A 17,300-nucleotide genomic window follows, 5' to 3' on the forward strand; every position below is an offset into this window, starting at 1 on the left:
CAGTGAAACATATTACTCTTTCAGAGGTTTCTTTTCCAGTTGCTAGCAATAATATTTCTTCCGCTAGTAATTATACAAATTTGTCACCAATGGATCCATTTGGCAAATTATATTGCAATCTTTTAAGATTAACGATCTTTTCCCAGCGAGGCAACCATATAGATGGTACTTGATCTTTAGAGGATTGTATTGGATTTACTTCAAAATATTTTGATAGATAATCAGGAGATCTGCATTCGGTGTGTTTAGGTGGATTAAGAATTGTCAATGAATCATTACATTTTTTAGAATGGTCTTTGTTCAAGTGATTGAGGAATTTTGTATGACTTTTGAAAATAATATCACATTCAGTACATTTGTTTTGATTAGTTTCTGAATCTATAACACTATAATACTTGCTGTCTGTATCTATTTCCCATGTTTTAGATTTTGAAATAAGTAGGTCAAAATAACCAGACACAGGATTGCCAGATAATAATAATAAACATATTACTTTATTGTTATCACCAGAAGAGATTTTTATTGGAGGCTTTCTCATAGCTATTGTTCTGGTCATTAGGTTCTGGTAAAAAACTTGATTAAACGCAAGTGTTTGAGAGGTTTAGTTCAAAATAACACATTTCCTTAAAACGCAGATCCTTCACGGTAGGGGAAAACTACCTTAAAGTGAAATAGTACCATCTCCATATTAAAGTTGTAGCCAGGTTTTTAATAAAATTTGTCTTAGTTGATGTGAGCCACCTACAGAATGCGCTGATCTAAATTACTGGTTTATACCGATTACATGATGGTTTTTACCAATTCAAACTGATGGAATGACTTATTATGAGCTTAGCAACTGTCGTGACCCAGCAACTATGTCAGTAACAAAAAATAAGGTACAAAATAGAGTTTTAGACACTAGCGCAATCTGTGACTAGCTCACACAACTAAATTCTTTTATAGTAAAAAAATTGGCAACAGCTGATCCATATAGATGGGATGTCTTCTTCTGTATCCAATAGTCAATGATAGTATGTAGGCAAACACCAACGAACAATATTTTTGTAAACAAACAACTCGTAACATAAACATTTCAATGACAGTTATAAACCAGCTGTTAGTTAAACCAGCTTTGAAAATACTTTAAGTTGCTAGCGTCGGCTGCTAGACTTTTTAAAAATTGAAACTTAATTTCTAAAAAACTGAAACCCTGAACTAAAATTATGGCTTCGACATTCCCTAGTTCTCAAAATTATCTTTCTTTCAACACAAAAATCATGAAAAACCGTCAAGTGGTTGATTCAGAATCGTGAAATAAAAAACCCTGTTTCGTTTTAATATTATAGATTGTAAAGTGGGTCCTGTGTATGATATTGTTTTAACGATTAAACCCAATTAACCACAACCGAGCAAGCCTTGATCTCCTGGTAGTAAAATCATAAAAAAGGGGGTGGTCTGTTTGCTGTTCTGGTTAAACACTGAATCTACCGAACCGACAAGGTTAAAATGTTGAAGCCAAGCAACCTACAGGTAGGCTATATACTTAATTAGAATCCCCTCGTGCTATGCTCCGTGAATGACCAATGTTACAATAGGTACATTGCATAATATGGATAGATGGTTCCCGACAGTTCAGACAATTTTCGTGGAAAACATATTTCCGATCATCGGGACGGGATTAGCTGCGTCGTGAGTGACGATGGTGAGACTTCCGTGATTGCGAGAGAATTTCACGATGTTTGGCGGACCCAGGAGACGATGATGATGTCTCCGTAATCGCGGGAGATATTCATGCTGGCGAAGTAACCACGAGCACAGAAAACGTTCTTAGTATGTTTTCTGTGCCACGAGGTATGTTGAAGTTAGCACCGTGACCAAGAGACATGTCAACGATGGCACCGTGAGTGTAAGAAACGTAGACGGTTAACGCCGTGACTGCAAAAACGTCGACGATAACACTGTAACCATGAGACATGTTGACGTTGGTACCATGACCGCAAAACAAGTATAATGCCATGACCCGCTACATAACCGAGAAGTGTTGACAATGGTATGGTAACCGCAAAACATGTAAATGATTACGCCACGACTGTGAGAAATGTTGACGATGGTGCCACAACCGTGAGACATGATGATGATCGCGCCATGAGCGTGGGCAGCGAGGGACATGTTGGCGATGGTGTCGTGAACGCGGGAAATGTTGATAATGGCACCGTGCTCACAAGCGATGGTGCTTTGACCGCGGGACATTCAATGAACTGTATAGGTCATTGGGGACATGTTGACGATGTTGACGCGTGGGGTGTGTTAAGGACATAGATCTCTATATAATACAGAGTTGTTGTATTATACAGGGTGTTTTTTTAAAAACTTGCATCTTTATTTATGTAAAAACCGCAATAGATAGAAATATGCAGTTTGCGGGAATCATCTATTGACGTAGGGGGACCAATTGTTTTGAATTCAACGTTACATTCACATTCCCCCCCTTTCCCCCCCTGCCCCCAACTTAATTTTTTTAAATAGCAAGGTACCCCTTGTGACATATCAAATAAAAGAGCATAAAAAAAGAAAATGTTTGATGAAAAAAAATTGAAAATCGGTTCATAAATTTGTGAGATATTCCCCCCCTCACCCCCCCGGAACTTGATTTTTTTTAAATAGCAAAGTACCCCTTGTGACATATCAAATGAAAGAGCATGAAAAAAGAAAATTTTTGGTGAAAAAAAATTTAAAATCGGCTCATGAATTTGTGAGATAATCACCCCCCTTTTCCCCTACCCATAACTCGTTTTTTAATAGCAAGGTACCCGCCCTTGTGACATATCAAATGAAAAATAAATTTCGCCAAAATTTTTCTATTTTCATGCTCTTTCATTTAATATGTCACAAGGGGTACTTTGCTATTAAAAAAAAATTAAGTTCCGGGGGGGTGAGGGGGGAATATCTCACAAATTTATGAACCGATTTTAATTTTTTTTTCATCAAACATTTTCTTTTTTCATGCTCTTTTATTTGATATGTCACAAGGGGTACCTTGCTATTTAAAAAAATTAAGTTGGGGGCAGGGGGGGAAAGGGGGGAATGTGAATGTAACGTTGAATTCAAAACAATTGGTCCCCCTACGTCAATAGATGATTCCCGCAAACTGCATATTTCTATCTATTGCGGTTTTTACATAAATAAAGATGCAAGTTTTTAAAAAAACACCCTGTATAGAGATCTATGGTTGTGGATCAGGCGCCGTGATTGCGAGTGTTGACTGCTGAAACACCTGGACAACTGAATATAGCGCCACGAACATGGTCACGATGGCTCCGTCATCACGGGTGATCTTCACAATGATGTCTCAATTGAGGATTAAAGTCATGCAAAAATAATGACATTGTGATAGGCACGTGTTAAAATATTTAGGATTGGGCCTGCTATACTCCATTGCTTTTTTACAAGTAACCATGTCTCAGACTCAAGTTTTTTATGTAGTTGTATTCGTGTCGTATTCACGTCTCTATTTAAGGTTAGCATGTGGTGGTTTATAATTAGATTGATGTTTCATAGTTAATTGAACCAAAAATTAAATTTGTTTAGTAAACAACAGATCTTGTTACTTGTTTAATTTCTATACAAAATTGTTTTTAGTACGATGCTTTTTTTCATTATTATTGCTATCTGCAATAATATTTAACCTATTGTTTTTAGTACGATGCTTTTTTTCAATATTATTGCTATCTGCAATAATATTTAACCTAGTTTTTTTTACCCCAAAATCGGGAAGGAAATAAAAATCACGTCCCGAAAAAAAAAAAAACTTAATACGGAAATGAAATGTAAACAGTTAGTTGTGGATACAATCATAGATCAAATGAAGTAGACAATTTAGCATTTTAAAGAACAGACGACGGAACAGCTGTTTCAAGATGGCTGACTATCGATTACTGATTCGGAGAATTGGTAGAGCAACTAGAATAATAACTAAGTACCAGGGTACTGAGCTTTGCTCGGGGAAATCATTACTCTACCCTCAAAGAAGGCTTTGGTTTATGTCATTTATCCTTATCTTCATTTACAGTCTATTTTATTTCCAGCGGTAAACACAACTGGAGAACGCAACAAACTACAACAATGTTATGCTGACGACGAAGCTACCTCCCCCCTCCTCCGTGCGTATAAACACGACATTGATGGATAGTCTGGATCGCGTTCTGGCACTAGCAATTCGAGAATAACGCACTGAAAACAACTAAATGCGGAGCGGAAGTCAGAACAATGGCGGAACTCACATTGACTGTATGGAACCATGTTGGTGTGCATCGAGGAGTGTAAACGCGATCGTAGCGCGACGTGGTGTCGATTTTAGGAAGCTCTTGCACTCGCACACTTTGGTAAAAAGCAATAAAGTGAGGTCCGACCTATTTCGAGTTATTTCGGGTATTTCCATGATGCTGAAGTCATCAGGACAACGAATCAGAGGCTTTCTCAATCCGAGCTCCGGGGGGTCGGAGCTCATATTGAAAACGGAGCTCACGTTGTTGGTGTGTATCCATACATCGGACCTCACAATGTATTATTCCCCAACACACACACACACATACCCACACCTACGGGGTTTTACCGCATACTCGTAAACACCTAATTGTGGCATCTTTCAAACTGCGGCCACCAGTGGATGAAGGAAGGTGGTAGAAACATGTGTGCATCGATATTTTTAATGAACACTCCATTTTAACATCTAACATTCCAGTTTTTAATTGTGGCACCTTGCCACAAATCGGTATATATCAACAGTGTGTGGACAGGATGCCACTAATGCGTTGTAGCGCTTGAGCGGTGTGTTCGCCCCCCCTTACTTCTCGCATGCGCTGTTGCCAGTTCTCCGTTCTAGTTCCTTCATTCCGTTCTGTATTCATGTGGCTATGCCCTAGCCGCTGTAGCTCATTGCCCGCGCTCCTCACGTCGTCTTTTATTAGTGTAACGATTTTTTACATGCAGTTTTTTCCAAGCTCCAATAATTTTGACAATTATTGGATTTAAAGTCAATGGACCAAATGAAATGTCGTGAGGATTACATAAAACTACATCCTATGTCGTTGATATTTTATCGTCACATTACATGCGTGGTTTACGAACTTAGATACTTGGATTGAAGGTCTTAATGTGCTGGGTAAATTATCAGTTTCATGGGAATAAACAAGAAATTTACCTTAAAATACGCAATAAGAGTGACTCCGTTTTTTCTGTATGCATATAACTAATTCATGGTAATGTAAAAGTATGTGTAACGAATTTTTCACCACACTATGATGTTTTAGTTGTTTTACATACGTTAATGGGTGGCTGAAAGTTATGTTTTTCTGACCATGCCAGCTGTCATCTTCATATGGGGGCCGAGCAGGCGTTTACATCCCTAGGGCCGCAAAATCACTTGTTCGCTTATTTACTTAAAAGATTAATGTATATTAAATGCACAAGCTGTATTCATGGCATTGCAATAGACTTGTTTTTTTTTGTCACAGTTGCCTAGACAACTATTTATTGTTATTTTTGATTTTGCTGATTCCTCAAAATATTTCACCTAAATAAGAGGGACGTTATATTGCAAAACATACTTGGGTAAAAAATAGCGTTCGTACCACGAGCCAAAATGGGTTTGCAGCTCTCGATCGTTTCACGTTCTCAAATTCGTCTCGAACTTAAAACCCGATCTCGAGTCGGCAAAACCTCGCTTTCGGCCCTAGGTACGAAATATACTATTTTTTACGGTGGATTTAGAGACCCAAAGATTCTCACCCCGTTGCGAAGCACGGTCAGAAACACTATAGTTAATTATAACATTATAAAGTCTTTACTGTTTTGTCTGTACATTGCGTAGATTCATGAAGTGTTTGGTTATTTCTACGTGTTATATAATAAGAAAGCCGAAACGAGTCTTATGTCAATATCTGTACGTTTGTTTGATTGTTTCTGTCATTGTGTCTGTAACGCCAAAATTCCAATTCACGCGTCCTACCTTGAGAAAACTAGAGTACCGTTCATGATCCAAATAGTTTTGTAAGTGTAAAAATAAATTTGCCAAGTTTGATCAAAATATATCCATAAACAAGCAAACTACAACATTTTACAATATTCTTTATAAGAATAACATGGGAATTTTAAATTTACAATTTTTGAATTTGTCCTGTTACCAATAACCGTACAAAAACACTTTGATATGCAAAATTATTTGTTTTTTAAGCTATTTAAAAAGGTCTGGATATAAATTGGGAAATTTTGTATTTTTAAGGTAACGTTTTTCTCCATTTCGTATATTAGTAACAAAATGTATAGTATCAAATTCAGTAATAGCATTGACTACTGTATTTAAACCTTAACACAAGTGTTTATATGAGGCTACTGGTGCTACCGCTGATGGCTTATGCATGTGTACGTTAGTAGCTAGCAGACAATTTGCCAACTAGGAACATGAAATAAGCTGTTCCCCGTCCTCACTGTCGCGGTTGCTCGCCTAGCATGTCAACAGCTGACTGTTGTAAAAATTGGATGAGGCGACAGTAACTTTTTCTAGTACGCTTCTTCACCATGATATCTGCCAATTCAATTTTGTCCTAAAAAATGTATACAAATCTCTAAGATTTGTTGCCAACTGACAAGCAATTCAAATAAAAAAAAAACTATTGTTTATCATCCCTGCAAAACTGCTAATAATTCATGTTCAAATTTTCATCAGAATTCCGTTAGTTTAAATCAACAATCACATAAGACCAATAGATGGAGCACGCCTATCTAACTAACATACAAGCAGTTGAAAAGTTTCTATTTTCTATTTTAAATCTTGAAATAAAGTCTGTACTTTTAAATGAGTTTTAAAATATGACATAAAAAAGTTCGTCGGCTGCTACTGTTTTAATTTTTTTGTCAGGTTAGTTAAAAAACGGTGGATTTTGTGGCTAAAGAGCTCAATTTCTTGGATCATATTTTTTTTTAATTTATAAAGAATAGTTGTATAAAGAGTTTCAGAAACCATCTTTTGACTTTGAAAAGACATTGTAAACCAAACGCCAAACCTTTAATACGATATAGATACATATATTATAAATCAATTTGTAGCTTTTGAGAATTTTTCTTTCGCCCAAAAAGTTTTTGTTAAGTATTAATTATGTAAACTAACTTTTTGTAAGATACGGTAAACGCTAGAAAACAAATTAAAAGCATATTTTAAAGGTCATTGTTCAACCGTCATTAATTGTTACATACCAACCTAGGGCCTTGGGTTGGTGACATTGGGTGACATTGGGGAGGTGGAAGTCTAAATTTAGTTCATTACAAATACGTCAATGACCTTGAGCTCTGCTAGTAAGATGCCGTGGTATGGTGGCGTGTCGGGGAGAAGGGTAAAGGGGATTAATTATTGTTCATGCTTACTCATTCGCTCTTACCCACAAACAAACTTATTTCAAGTCTAAAATGAAGAATGTGGATCTAACTTCTATATTCGTTTGGAAAACGTCAGTCTAAGAGTTAAGATGCCTGCGCGGTTCATCACAAGTCACTGTCTTTACTACTTTTTTTAGTAAGCCTATGTGTCGATTATGTATTTTGTACAATGTAAAATCAAGATGACGTTGTTCAAACTAAGATATAAGTTTGGACTTCCTTGTGTGACCAAAATAGTCGCCTACAGAGCAACAGAAGAATCTACCATTTCTTATAAAATTAGTTTTATCGACATTTGCAGACAGTTCTATATAATTGTTTTTAAGGAAACCCAAAATCTATTGGCAATCATAAATTAATATGATTTGAATTTTTTGCCTCCTACAAATGAAATACCATGTGCATTTTGGTCCTCTGGTCCTGTTAATACAATTTTGTGAAGGGTTTCTTTTATAATTTAAAACTATATCATTGCAAAAGCATTTTCAAGGACTCTCTGCAGTTTTGCGTACTCTTGCAACTACTAATTCAAAAATTCAAGAATCAGTTTGGTGACCAATTAAAAATAATGTGTTGATACGTTATAAAAATTAAACTATAAAATCTCATAGTTTTTGAGGGTGGGACTGGAAATTAATACTATATTATAGATTTGCATTCATAGTAGAACATTATAGACTTTAAGTAAACCAACAGAAAAAAAATTGTTTAGAATTTCCAAGTTCATTTTAGAACAAACTGTTTGCTCCGCCTCCCAGTTAACTGAGAATTTCAAGAAGTAGAAACATATTAAATAAATAATAAGTGAAGTTAAATATATCCCATAGTGTTTTTAAAAAAACATTACACAAACTTCACGGATGCCAATATAATTCTAACCATACTAGGAATTTCCTAAAATTGATATTGTATGTTGAAATAGGTTTATCTATCTATCTATTCTATTCTATATTCTATTCTATATTCTATATTCTATACTATTATAAAGAAGAGGGGGTGTCTGTGTGTATGTTTGTATGAGCTAATCTCAAAAACTACTGATCCGACTATGCTCAAATTGCACACAAATGAAGCTACAGCTCCGAGGATACATATAGAACTATTACCGCTTCGATATTCACCTAGGGCTTTGCCCCGTGGGCTTTCGGCATCAACAAATCGTATTGTTGTGAAATAGTAACTTTTCAATTTGTAAGATCAACTTTAACCCCAAAAGTAAAACGTATTGAGCTTGCCTTGTTTTTAGTTATCGTGATTGTTAGTTTGTATTATTGTTAGGTTTAACTTATTTGGACAAACAAAAATCATGTCTAGAAGGAAACTAGTTTGTTTCAACTAGGCCTACTCCTAGAAGTTTATATAAGGTTAGGTTAGTTTGTATATAAATTAAAAATCAAGAATTGGATAGGGGCTGATTTTTTATAATGATAATGAATGATTTTTTATAGTACATATAAAAGTTATTTTATAATATTCTATGGCTAGTATTTTACAATAACCTTGTAAATGTGTATTGAATGTGTGACATTCTAAATTCTACATATAGATAACATGCTTGGTAAGCTTGTACTGATTTCACAATTCTAAACACATTCATAAAACATAATTGAATTTGGAATCGGAATCGAGTCCGGAATCGAGATCCGAATCTTAAATTTAAGAATCGGAATCGGAATCGGAATCGAGAAATTTTGGAATCTGCCCATCACTAGTTAGCAGCATTTGACAGTGCCGCTGCGGTGTGCCGCAAAGTCTAAAAGCTCCCATGTAACGAAATGCACCTAGAGGCGTGCGGCTTCTGCGGCTCGTAGGTGCATTGCTTGTCAGCTGTTTTAGCGAATTTCCCTATAGGGAAGTAGCTTTTACCGTAGGTGGCACGGTAAGACCTAGACCCGGGACCGATTTACTTTTTCATTTTGATGTCCCCAGAGGCCAAAAACACCATTTGTTCAAATTTTTATATATGTATATATATATATATATATATATATATATATATATATATATAAATCAAAAACATATTTAACAAAGTACCCTTTAAGTAATTATTTTATTTTTTAAACATGCAAGAAAATCTATAAGTATAAAAGAGGATGTTTGTATATATATATATATATTTGGCAGTGATAAACTCAGACACCACTGAACCGATTGCCACGAAACTTGGTACATACGTGTAGAATTTCATGGAATAGGTTTATACACCATCAATTTCGTGATCCGTCCAATCGGCTCCGCCCCAGTGGCTCTGGAGTTTCCCATGTTAACCTTATGAGAAATGGAACTAATGAATCTTAACAGCTGTTTCAATTAAACAAGTTGGTTCTGTTCTATGATGTTCAATAGCATTAAAGTTACAAGGATTACCAACAGGGTGCAGCACTATTATTTCTTTTACATTTATGACAACAGCTAATTTGCAACCAAAAGGTGAGTGAGCATAGCGAACGAACTTCAACCTGGAGGCGAGTTAGCGTAGTGAACGAGCTAACCTGAAGACAAGTGAACGTAGCGAACGAGCTAACCTGAAACAAGTGAGCGCAGCGAACGAGCTCCAACCTAAAGGTGAGCGAGCGTAGCGAACGAGCTCCAACCTAAAGGTGAGTGAGCGTAGCGAACGAACTTCAACCAGGACGTGATTGAGCCATGCGAACGAGATCATCTTGAAAATTAAGAAGTTAAACGGGGCGGGTTACAGCTAGTAATATATATATATACGTCCGTGAACGCGATAAACTTGAGTAATTTTTGTCCGATTTTGATGAAATTTGGTCTTAAGGTGTAAAGCGGGATAAACTTGAATGATTTTGCAAACCAGCATGATCAGACCATTGGAACGGGGCTTAACAGGGGGTTTTATGGGGTAAAAATTGGTTTTTCTCACTTTTGACCCTCAAAACACAAAATTTCCCAATTTCCCTTTAGACCTATTTAAAGAGCTTAAAAAAACAAATAATTTAGTGTATAAAAAAATTTTTGTTCGGTTATTGGTAACGGAGAAAATAAAAAAATTGTAAATTAAAAATTCCCATGTTATTCTTATGGAGAATATTGTAAAATGTTGTAGTTTGCTTGTTTATGGATATATTTTGATCAAACTTTATCAAATTTATTTATTTTATACTAAGCTATCATTATTTTACTAAAAACACACTTTATTAGTTTTCTTGTAGCAGCAAACCTAGATACTCGTTAAACCTAATGCTATTTTAATATATTTAATTGAAAATCAATTCAGACAAATGGAAATTCGCTTAGTCGGCAGGTTTTCTGCGGCGGGGGTATTTTTTAAATAATTTATTTAAAATAATGTTTTAAAATAATTTAATTATTGTTATTAGCCTATGACGAACACATACAAGATGAAGATTCCTACAAACGATGAATGAGGATGTTAGCCAATTTTTAGTAGAAGCAATGGGCTTAATTCAGGGCCAAACTTACCTATGGGCGGACAGGGCCAGCACCCGGGGCCCCGTGCCCCCAAGGCCCTTGCACAATACTTTTTTTATAAGGTTTTTTTTATAGGTTTTTATTAATAACTTCAAAAATAAATTCAGACACTTACCGAATGGCCTTTTTTTTTAACAGCCTAATTGTCGTTATCCTATATTTAAGGTTATTGTTAGGTGCACCTTTAAGGCATTACTAGGAACAAAATTCTTGACTCTAAGGGACTTTTCCTCAGAGTTGCACTGGGCCCCGTGTTTAAGCCTGGTTTACACGAGCATAGCTGCTAGGCTGTGACGGACCAGTTTCAGCTTCAATGAAGCCGTTCAACGTACGGCTGCGCCGCGTCGATCGAGTTGAAGGGGGCCTCGTGCTTGGGGCAAAAAATACAATAAATATAAAACTCTTGTCCCAACATAGAACGTAGCTTGTAAAATTGTGTTGTGTTGGAGATTTAATGGAGTTAAAATACTTTCAAAAATAAAAACATTGCTCCGTATATGTTTAATTAAATGTTATTCTTTTACCTCTAAGTATATACCAACCATAATTAACAACAGGGGCAGAAATATATAATCCATTCAGTTATATAAAAGGTTTTGTAAAATAATGATTATTATTCGTCAAAATTTGGATCACCGATTTAGTCGTTAGAGTCAAAATCATACAGCTCCAGTACGATTTTAAAAATCTATATATATACATTTTATAACAACTAGGGTCGTCTGATATCAACAAAAAATTAACATTATTTGTCGACTGAAGTCGATATACAATAAACAACCTTATAGAGTAAACAACATCTATTGAGTACCCTAATTGTGTTTTATTATTATTTTATTTATTGTATAGAAAATGTTTATTTATTTTTGTGCTAAATGTTTTTAAAGACTCATATTCATTTTAGAAGGCAAAGATTGTGTCAACCAAACAGACGGTTGTCAACCAAATTATGGTGTGGTTGGAGGCCGGTGTGGAAATGGTTGCGGTATTTGTAAGCAGCTTTTAATGTAAACATATTAGTGACAGCTAGAAGTGAGAACTAATCCAAACAGCTGATCGTTATTTCATAAAATGTAATAGTAAACATTGGGAGAAAATTTGACAAAATTCGAACCAAATTGGGTTTTTGATGGTTCGTTATTTTGTTTTCAAAGAAGCGAGGCCATGTTTTTATAGCCAAAGACACTCTCATCAGTCCAGTAAATACGGAAAAATTATTAGAACCTTGATCGGAACTTTAGTTTTCTAGGATTAGGCCGCGCAAAATGACATTTTGGCACAGAATAGACAAACAGACAGACATAAATTGAGATAAGACTCGTTTCGGCTTTCAATAGAGTTCCCTATGGTGTGGCGTCAGCACCAGGTATTTTTCAAAAGATAATGGAAACCATTCTTGCGGGTATTCCAGGAGTAGTTTGTTTCCTGGATGATATTTTGATTACGGGTGAGAACAATGAGGTACATAAAGAGAGGTTAATTGAAGTGTGTAGTAAACTTAAAGGTAATGGTTTGACAGTAAGCAAGAAAAAGTGTGAGTTCTTTCGTAAATCGATTGAATATTTAGGGTATGTTTTGAGTGCGGAAGGTCTAAGCACCTCACCGTCTAAGATTGGTGCTATAGAGAAAGCTCCTTTACCAACTGACTTATCACAGCTAAAAGCATTTTTAGGCATGGTAAATTACTATGGCAAGTACGTACCTCACTTATCAACTATCGCAGCCCCTTTGTATAATTTGCTAAGAAAAGACAGTGTTTTTGAGTGGACAGCCACCTGTGATCAAGCATTTAAGCTAATCAAAAGTAAATTGGTGTCAGCACCAATATTAGCACATTACGATCCTAACTTACCTGTAAGCCTAGCTACTGATAGCTCTAGTTATGGTTTAGGGTGTCTACTAAGTCAGAGACAGAAAGACGGTTCAGAGAAACCGATTTGTACATTGTCAAAAGCTGAGGTAGGCTATAGTGTCATAGATAAGGAAGCACTAGGTATTGTGTATGGGGTTAAAAAATTTAACCAATATTTGTATGGTAGGAAATTCGTCTTAATTACAGACCATAAGCCTTTGTTGTCCATTTTCGGACCTAAGAAAGGGTTGCCTGCGTACGCAGCCAGCAGACTTCAGCGCTACGCGCTCTTCCTAACTAATTATGATTTTGACATAAAGTACGTGAGGTCAGAGGCGAATGCCAACGCCGACTGCCTATCTAGATTGCCCTTAAATATAAGAGATTTTCCTTTTGAGTCAGACGATGTAAATTATGTTGGTACGTATTTGCAATACATACAAGAAAATGACATTCCTGTTAATTTTAATAATGTAAGAGAAGAGACAAAAAGGGACGTTGTGTTAAACAAAGTTTTAGGTTATGTTTTATATGGCTGGCCAAACTACGCACCAAGTACTGACGAGAATCTAAAACCCTACTACTAGCGACAAAGTGAATTAGCTGTTGAGAACGGTATTATTGTGTGGGGGCATAGAATAGTGGTACCTCAAAATTTACGGAAGTTGCTTTTGTCAGAATTTCATTGTGGGCATCTCGGAATTGTTAAGATGAAAGCCATGGCCCGATCGTACTTTTGGTGGCCTGGTCTAGATGCGGATATAGAAAATCTAGCTAACAGCTGTTCACTCTGTCTGATGGTACGTCAGAGCCCAGCTAAGTGTAACTTACATGTGTGGGAACACCCCAAAAACGTATGGGAACGCCTACATGTTGATTTCTTGGGCCCTATTAATGGTAAATTGTATCTCATCATAGTAGACGCTCACAGTAAGTGGTTGGAAGTAGAAGAAGTGAGCTCTACGGCAGCCAAACAAACTATTGCTAAGCTCAGACCACTATTTGCGAGATTTGGTCTTCCCCACCAAATAGTTTCTGATAACAGACCACCGTTTACTTCTTTTGAATTTAAAGATTTTTTGAAATCTAATGGAATCACACACACATTGATACCACCATTTCACCCAGCTACAAATGGTCTAGCCGAAAACTCTGTCAAAAATGTCAAGAAAAGAATTAAGCTAGCTATTATGAGTAACAACAGTGTAGATTTATCTTTGTGTAAGTTTTTGTTAGCTTATAGAAATTCTGTGCACTTAACCACCAACGAAACCCCTGCAAAATTGATGTTTAATAGACCATTAAGGTGTAGGTTAGATTTGATCAGGCCAAACCTACCACAGTTTGTACATGACCGACAGAGTAAACAGATTCAGAATTATGGCGGAAGTAAGACCCGAGTGTTGTTTGAGGGTCAGCCAGTAATTGTTCGTGACTATAGGGGTAGAAGTAAGTGGATAGAAGGTGTAGTAGTTAGAAAATTAAGTGCAGTGTCTTATTTGGTTAGGTTGAAAAATGATGTGATATGGAAGCGTCATATTGACCAAATAATAGGGGTAAACAGTATACCACCCACTTTTAGTATTGACAGAGAAGCGTCTGTACCATTGTTGCCACCAGGTCTGTCAAGTGAGCAACGGCTAGTAGTAGTAGTGGAGGCATCAGCTGTTCCAGGCACACCGCCACAACAATCGCGTGGTCCAAAACAAAATACACCACACCGCGCGAGCGCTACTAGGCGGAAGTCTGCTGTCATAGCAGACATTCCTATTCCACCTAGTATAGTAACAGCTGATAGTCCAAAACAAACAGTAGTAGATCGACGTTACCCTATTCGGGAACGTAAACCAACCGAGAAACTTAACTTGTAAGATATGTACTAAACCAAATGTTCTGGATATTGTTTTGAGTTATGATGTATTTATGTATGCTGTGTTTATTCATTGTTTTTACAGATTTTATATTCCTTTATTTGTGTGTTACAATTGATTATTATTGTTATTATGGTATAAATTTTGGTTTGAGTTGAATTTCAGATATCATAACGGTTCAGTAGTATTTTATTGATTTTATATTATGTGTGTGATTATTGTTGTGTTCTTTTACAATGCGTGATGAGTATTTTGCTGATAATTATCGTGTTATATTTATGTTCTAATTCAAAACCGTTTTATCAATTTTATATATGATTTGATAGTCATCAAAGTTAAGGGGGAGGAAATGTAGTGTATTTCATATAGTACACCTTGCTGTGTATAACTATTGTCAATGTATGTATCATGATGGCAGTGTTTGAGTGAATAAACCTTTGCCGTGGTCCGATCATCACGCCACCCTCAACCGACCAATCACAACACAGCCTGACCACGCTCCTATTTTCCCGGCTTTTCCTCACAGCCTTCCAGCAGCTCCCGTTATGTAACCATCTCCGTGTTAGTCCCGCCCGTATCGGCCGCGGCAATTCATTACTGTAAAATGTGTATTTATTTACTTCCATTTTCATTCTTAAACTACGGACATTCCAATTTAGCGACGAGGATGCCTTAAAGAGCCATTCCAGATTAATCGACAATCAAATTATTTGCCAGGCCGAGAAAATCTCCCTTCTTCTCAGGCTTTGGCCAGTTTAATCCTCGTCCACACAAACTATGTGTTCAAACCCCTCCCCTAAATTATGCGTCTAAAATACTAACAGCACGACCCCTTACCACCCTGAGTGATAGGGAACATTGGGATTCACTATAACCTTTCCTCTCCCCTTCTTGGGTAAACTTTCATTCCTTTCCTTTCTTTGTTTTTGTTTTTTCTTTTTTAATTTTAAAAGCCTGTATGTATCCCCTTTTCTTCATATTTCTGTGGTACTTTCCTTTAGGTCACAATTGTTTCCTTGTCTCTTAACAAGTTATATTTTCTCATCTATAGACCTTTCCTATCCAAGACCTCTTCCTGTTCTTTCCTATTTGCTTCCTGAAGTGGACAATTCATCAAACCTGACTCGTGGTCACTATTTCTCTGCATCTGCATACTTCCTCTTCCACCAGGTTAAATCTCCGCAAATTCACCTTAAAATTTCCATGTCCTATGACAAACTGCGTTCAATAATGACCCACCTCCCAATCTTTTCCAGCCTCCTTTTGAAGTTCGATATATTTATATATCATATCCGAACGTTTACCTTTATTCTACACTCTGCTCCCAGCGCATTTGCATTTGTACCAGCTCTAATGTATCCCCTCTTGTTTTCCGATTCTTTTCCGATTTCCGACTGATTTCCGTTTATTTGGTTTTTTTGTGCAAATAAAAACTGGTTTAAAACAGTGAAACATCAATCTTTTCAACTAATCTAATAAATCCTTGTAGCACAACCATGTCTCCAATTTTAGTATAACCAGCTGTTTTAAAAATTAGTGTCAATTTCAAAGTGTTCAAATGTAAACAAACATTTTCTCCCTAAGAATAACATGGGAACTTTGAAGGCCACTGGGGCAGAGCCCTGATGGAATTCCAAAGTTTTTTGTTTGATGGCAAAACTACATGCTAAGACATTTCTAACGACACCTTAGACATGGTGATCGGTTGCACCACCGCTCCAAAACAATTATGACAAAAATATGCCTAGTGTATTAAATATATAGATTAAACATACAGTATGACTGTTTATGTATCAGTAAACAGTCTTTTGGCAAACTTATAGTGAAATATCTATTAAGGTATTTTATAAATTATTATTAAAACGTATGTACGGCAATCATCCCCCCCAAAAACCTTCAACATATCTTTAAAATCTCATCCAATGCTAGCTGGCTGGAATCTCTAAATACCCAACCACACTGTGTTTGTTTCCGTACCTGAGTAGTTTGATGGACAGCCTCATAAGTTAGAGTGCCAGATCGAGACACAATGCCAATCCTGCCCTTCTGGTGAATGTGGCCAGGCATAATTCCTATCTTGCACTGCAAATAACAGAAACAACAGGTAAATAATGTTTTTGCTTTAAGATGTCAAGGTAATTTCAGATGTAATTCTAGTTTAATAGAATCATGCTGTATACTTGTGGTAAAAAAAAACTTCAGACTACTGTTTCATAAATTTAACTTGCGTTCAGTTTAAGAAGCTTTTTCTGAAGAAGTCTTTTACCTTAAACTGAACCTATAAAGAGGTGCTAAAATAGGGATCACATCATTTGTCCGAGTTTTCAACTGTCCGAGTTTGTTAAAAATTACAAAATATTTGAAAATATTATAAAATATTTGAAAATATTATAAAATATTTGAAAAATCATTTGTCCGAGTTTTCAACTGTCCGAGTTTTGATAAATAACTAATAATAATTAGATAAATCAACTGTCCGAGTTTTCATTTGTCAGAGTTTTTAAATTATTTAAAAAATATCAAAATATCATTTGTTTGAGTTTTCAACTGTCCGAGTAGGGGCAACATCAAAATGTGACCCTGTGTGCCGAGACTAGCGTGTCTAAAGCACCTGTTCAGAAGACGATGTGAACCCCTTCTGTGAAGGAGTCAGGCATTGTGCGAGCCGCGAGAGCCCCTCACGTCGAATTAAGAAAAATTATTTTATTTTT

General features: G+C 36.2%; 1 protein-coding gene across 1 annotated transcript in view; it reads right to left on the reverse strand.

Moving 5' to 3' along the window:
• Positions 1–3,205: 3,205 nt before the first annotated feature.
• LOC128982204 (succinate--CoA ligase [ADP/GDP-forming] subunit alpha, mitochondrial-like) overlaps positions 3,206–17,300 on the reverse strand; it is a 75,621-nt gene continuing 61,526 nt past the window's right edge. Inside the window, exons 4-5 of the mRNA XM_054401266.1 lie at positions 16,567–16,671; positions 3,206–3,316 (exon numbers count right to left, since the gene is read on the reverse strand). Of these exons, the coding sequence (XP_054257241.1) occupies positions 3,206–3,316; positions 16,567–16,671 (216 nt within the window). The remainder of the gene's footprint in view (positions 3,317–16,566; positions 16,672–17,300) is intronic.

This window comes from Macrosteles quadrilineatus, unplaced genomic scaffold (genome assembly GCF_028750875.1).
Source record: "Macrosteles quadrilineatus isolate MER2022 unplaced genomic scaffold, UCM_ALF_1.0 Scaffold_188__1_contigs__length_204418, whole genome shotgun sequence".
NCBI classification, from domain to species: domain Eukaryota; kingdom Metazoa; phylum Arthropoda; class Insecta; order Hemiptera; family Cicadellidae; genus Macrosteles; species Macrosteles quadrilineatus.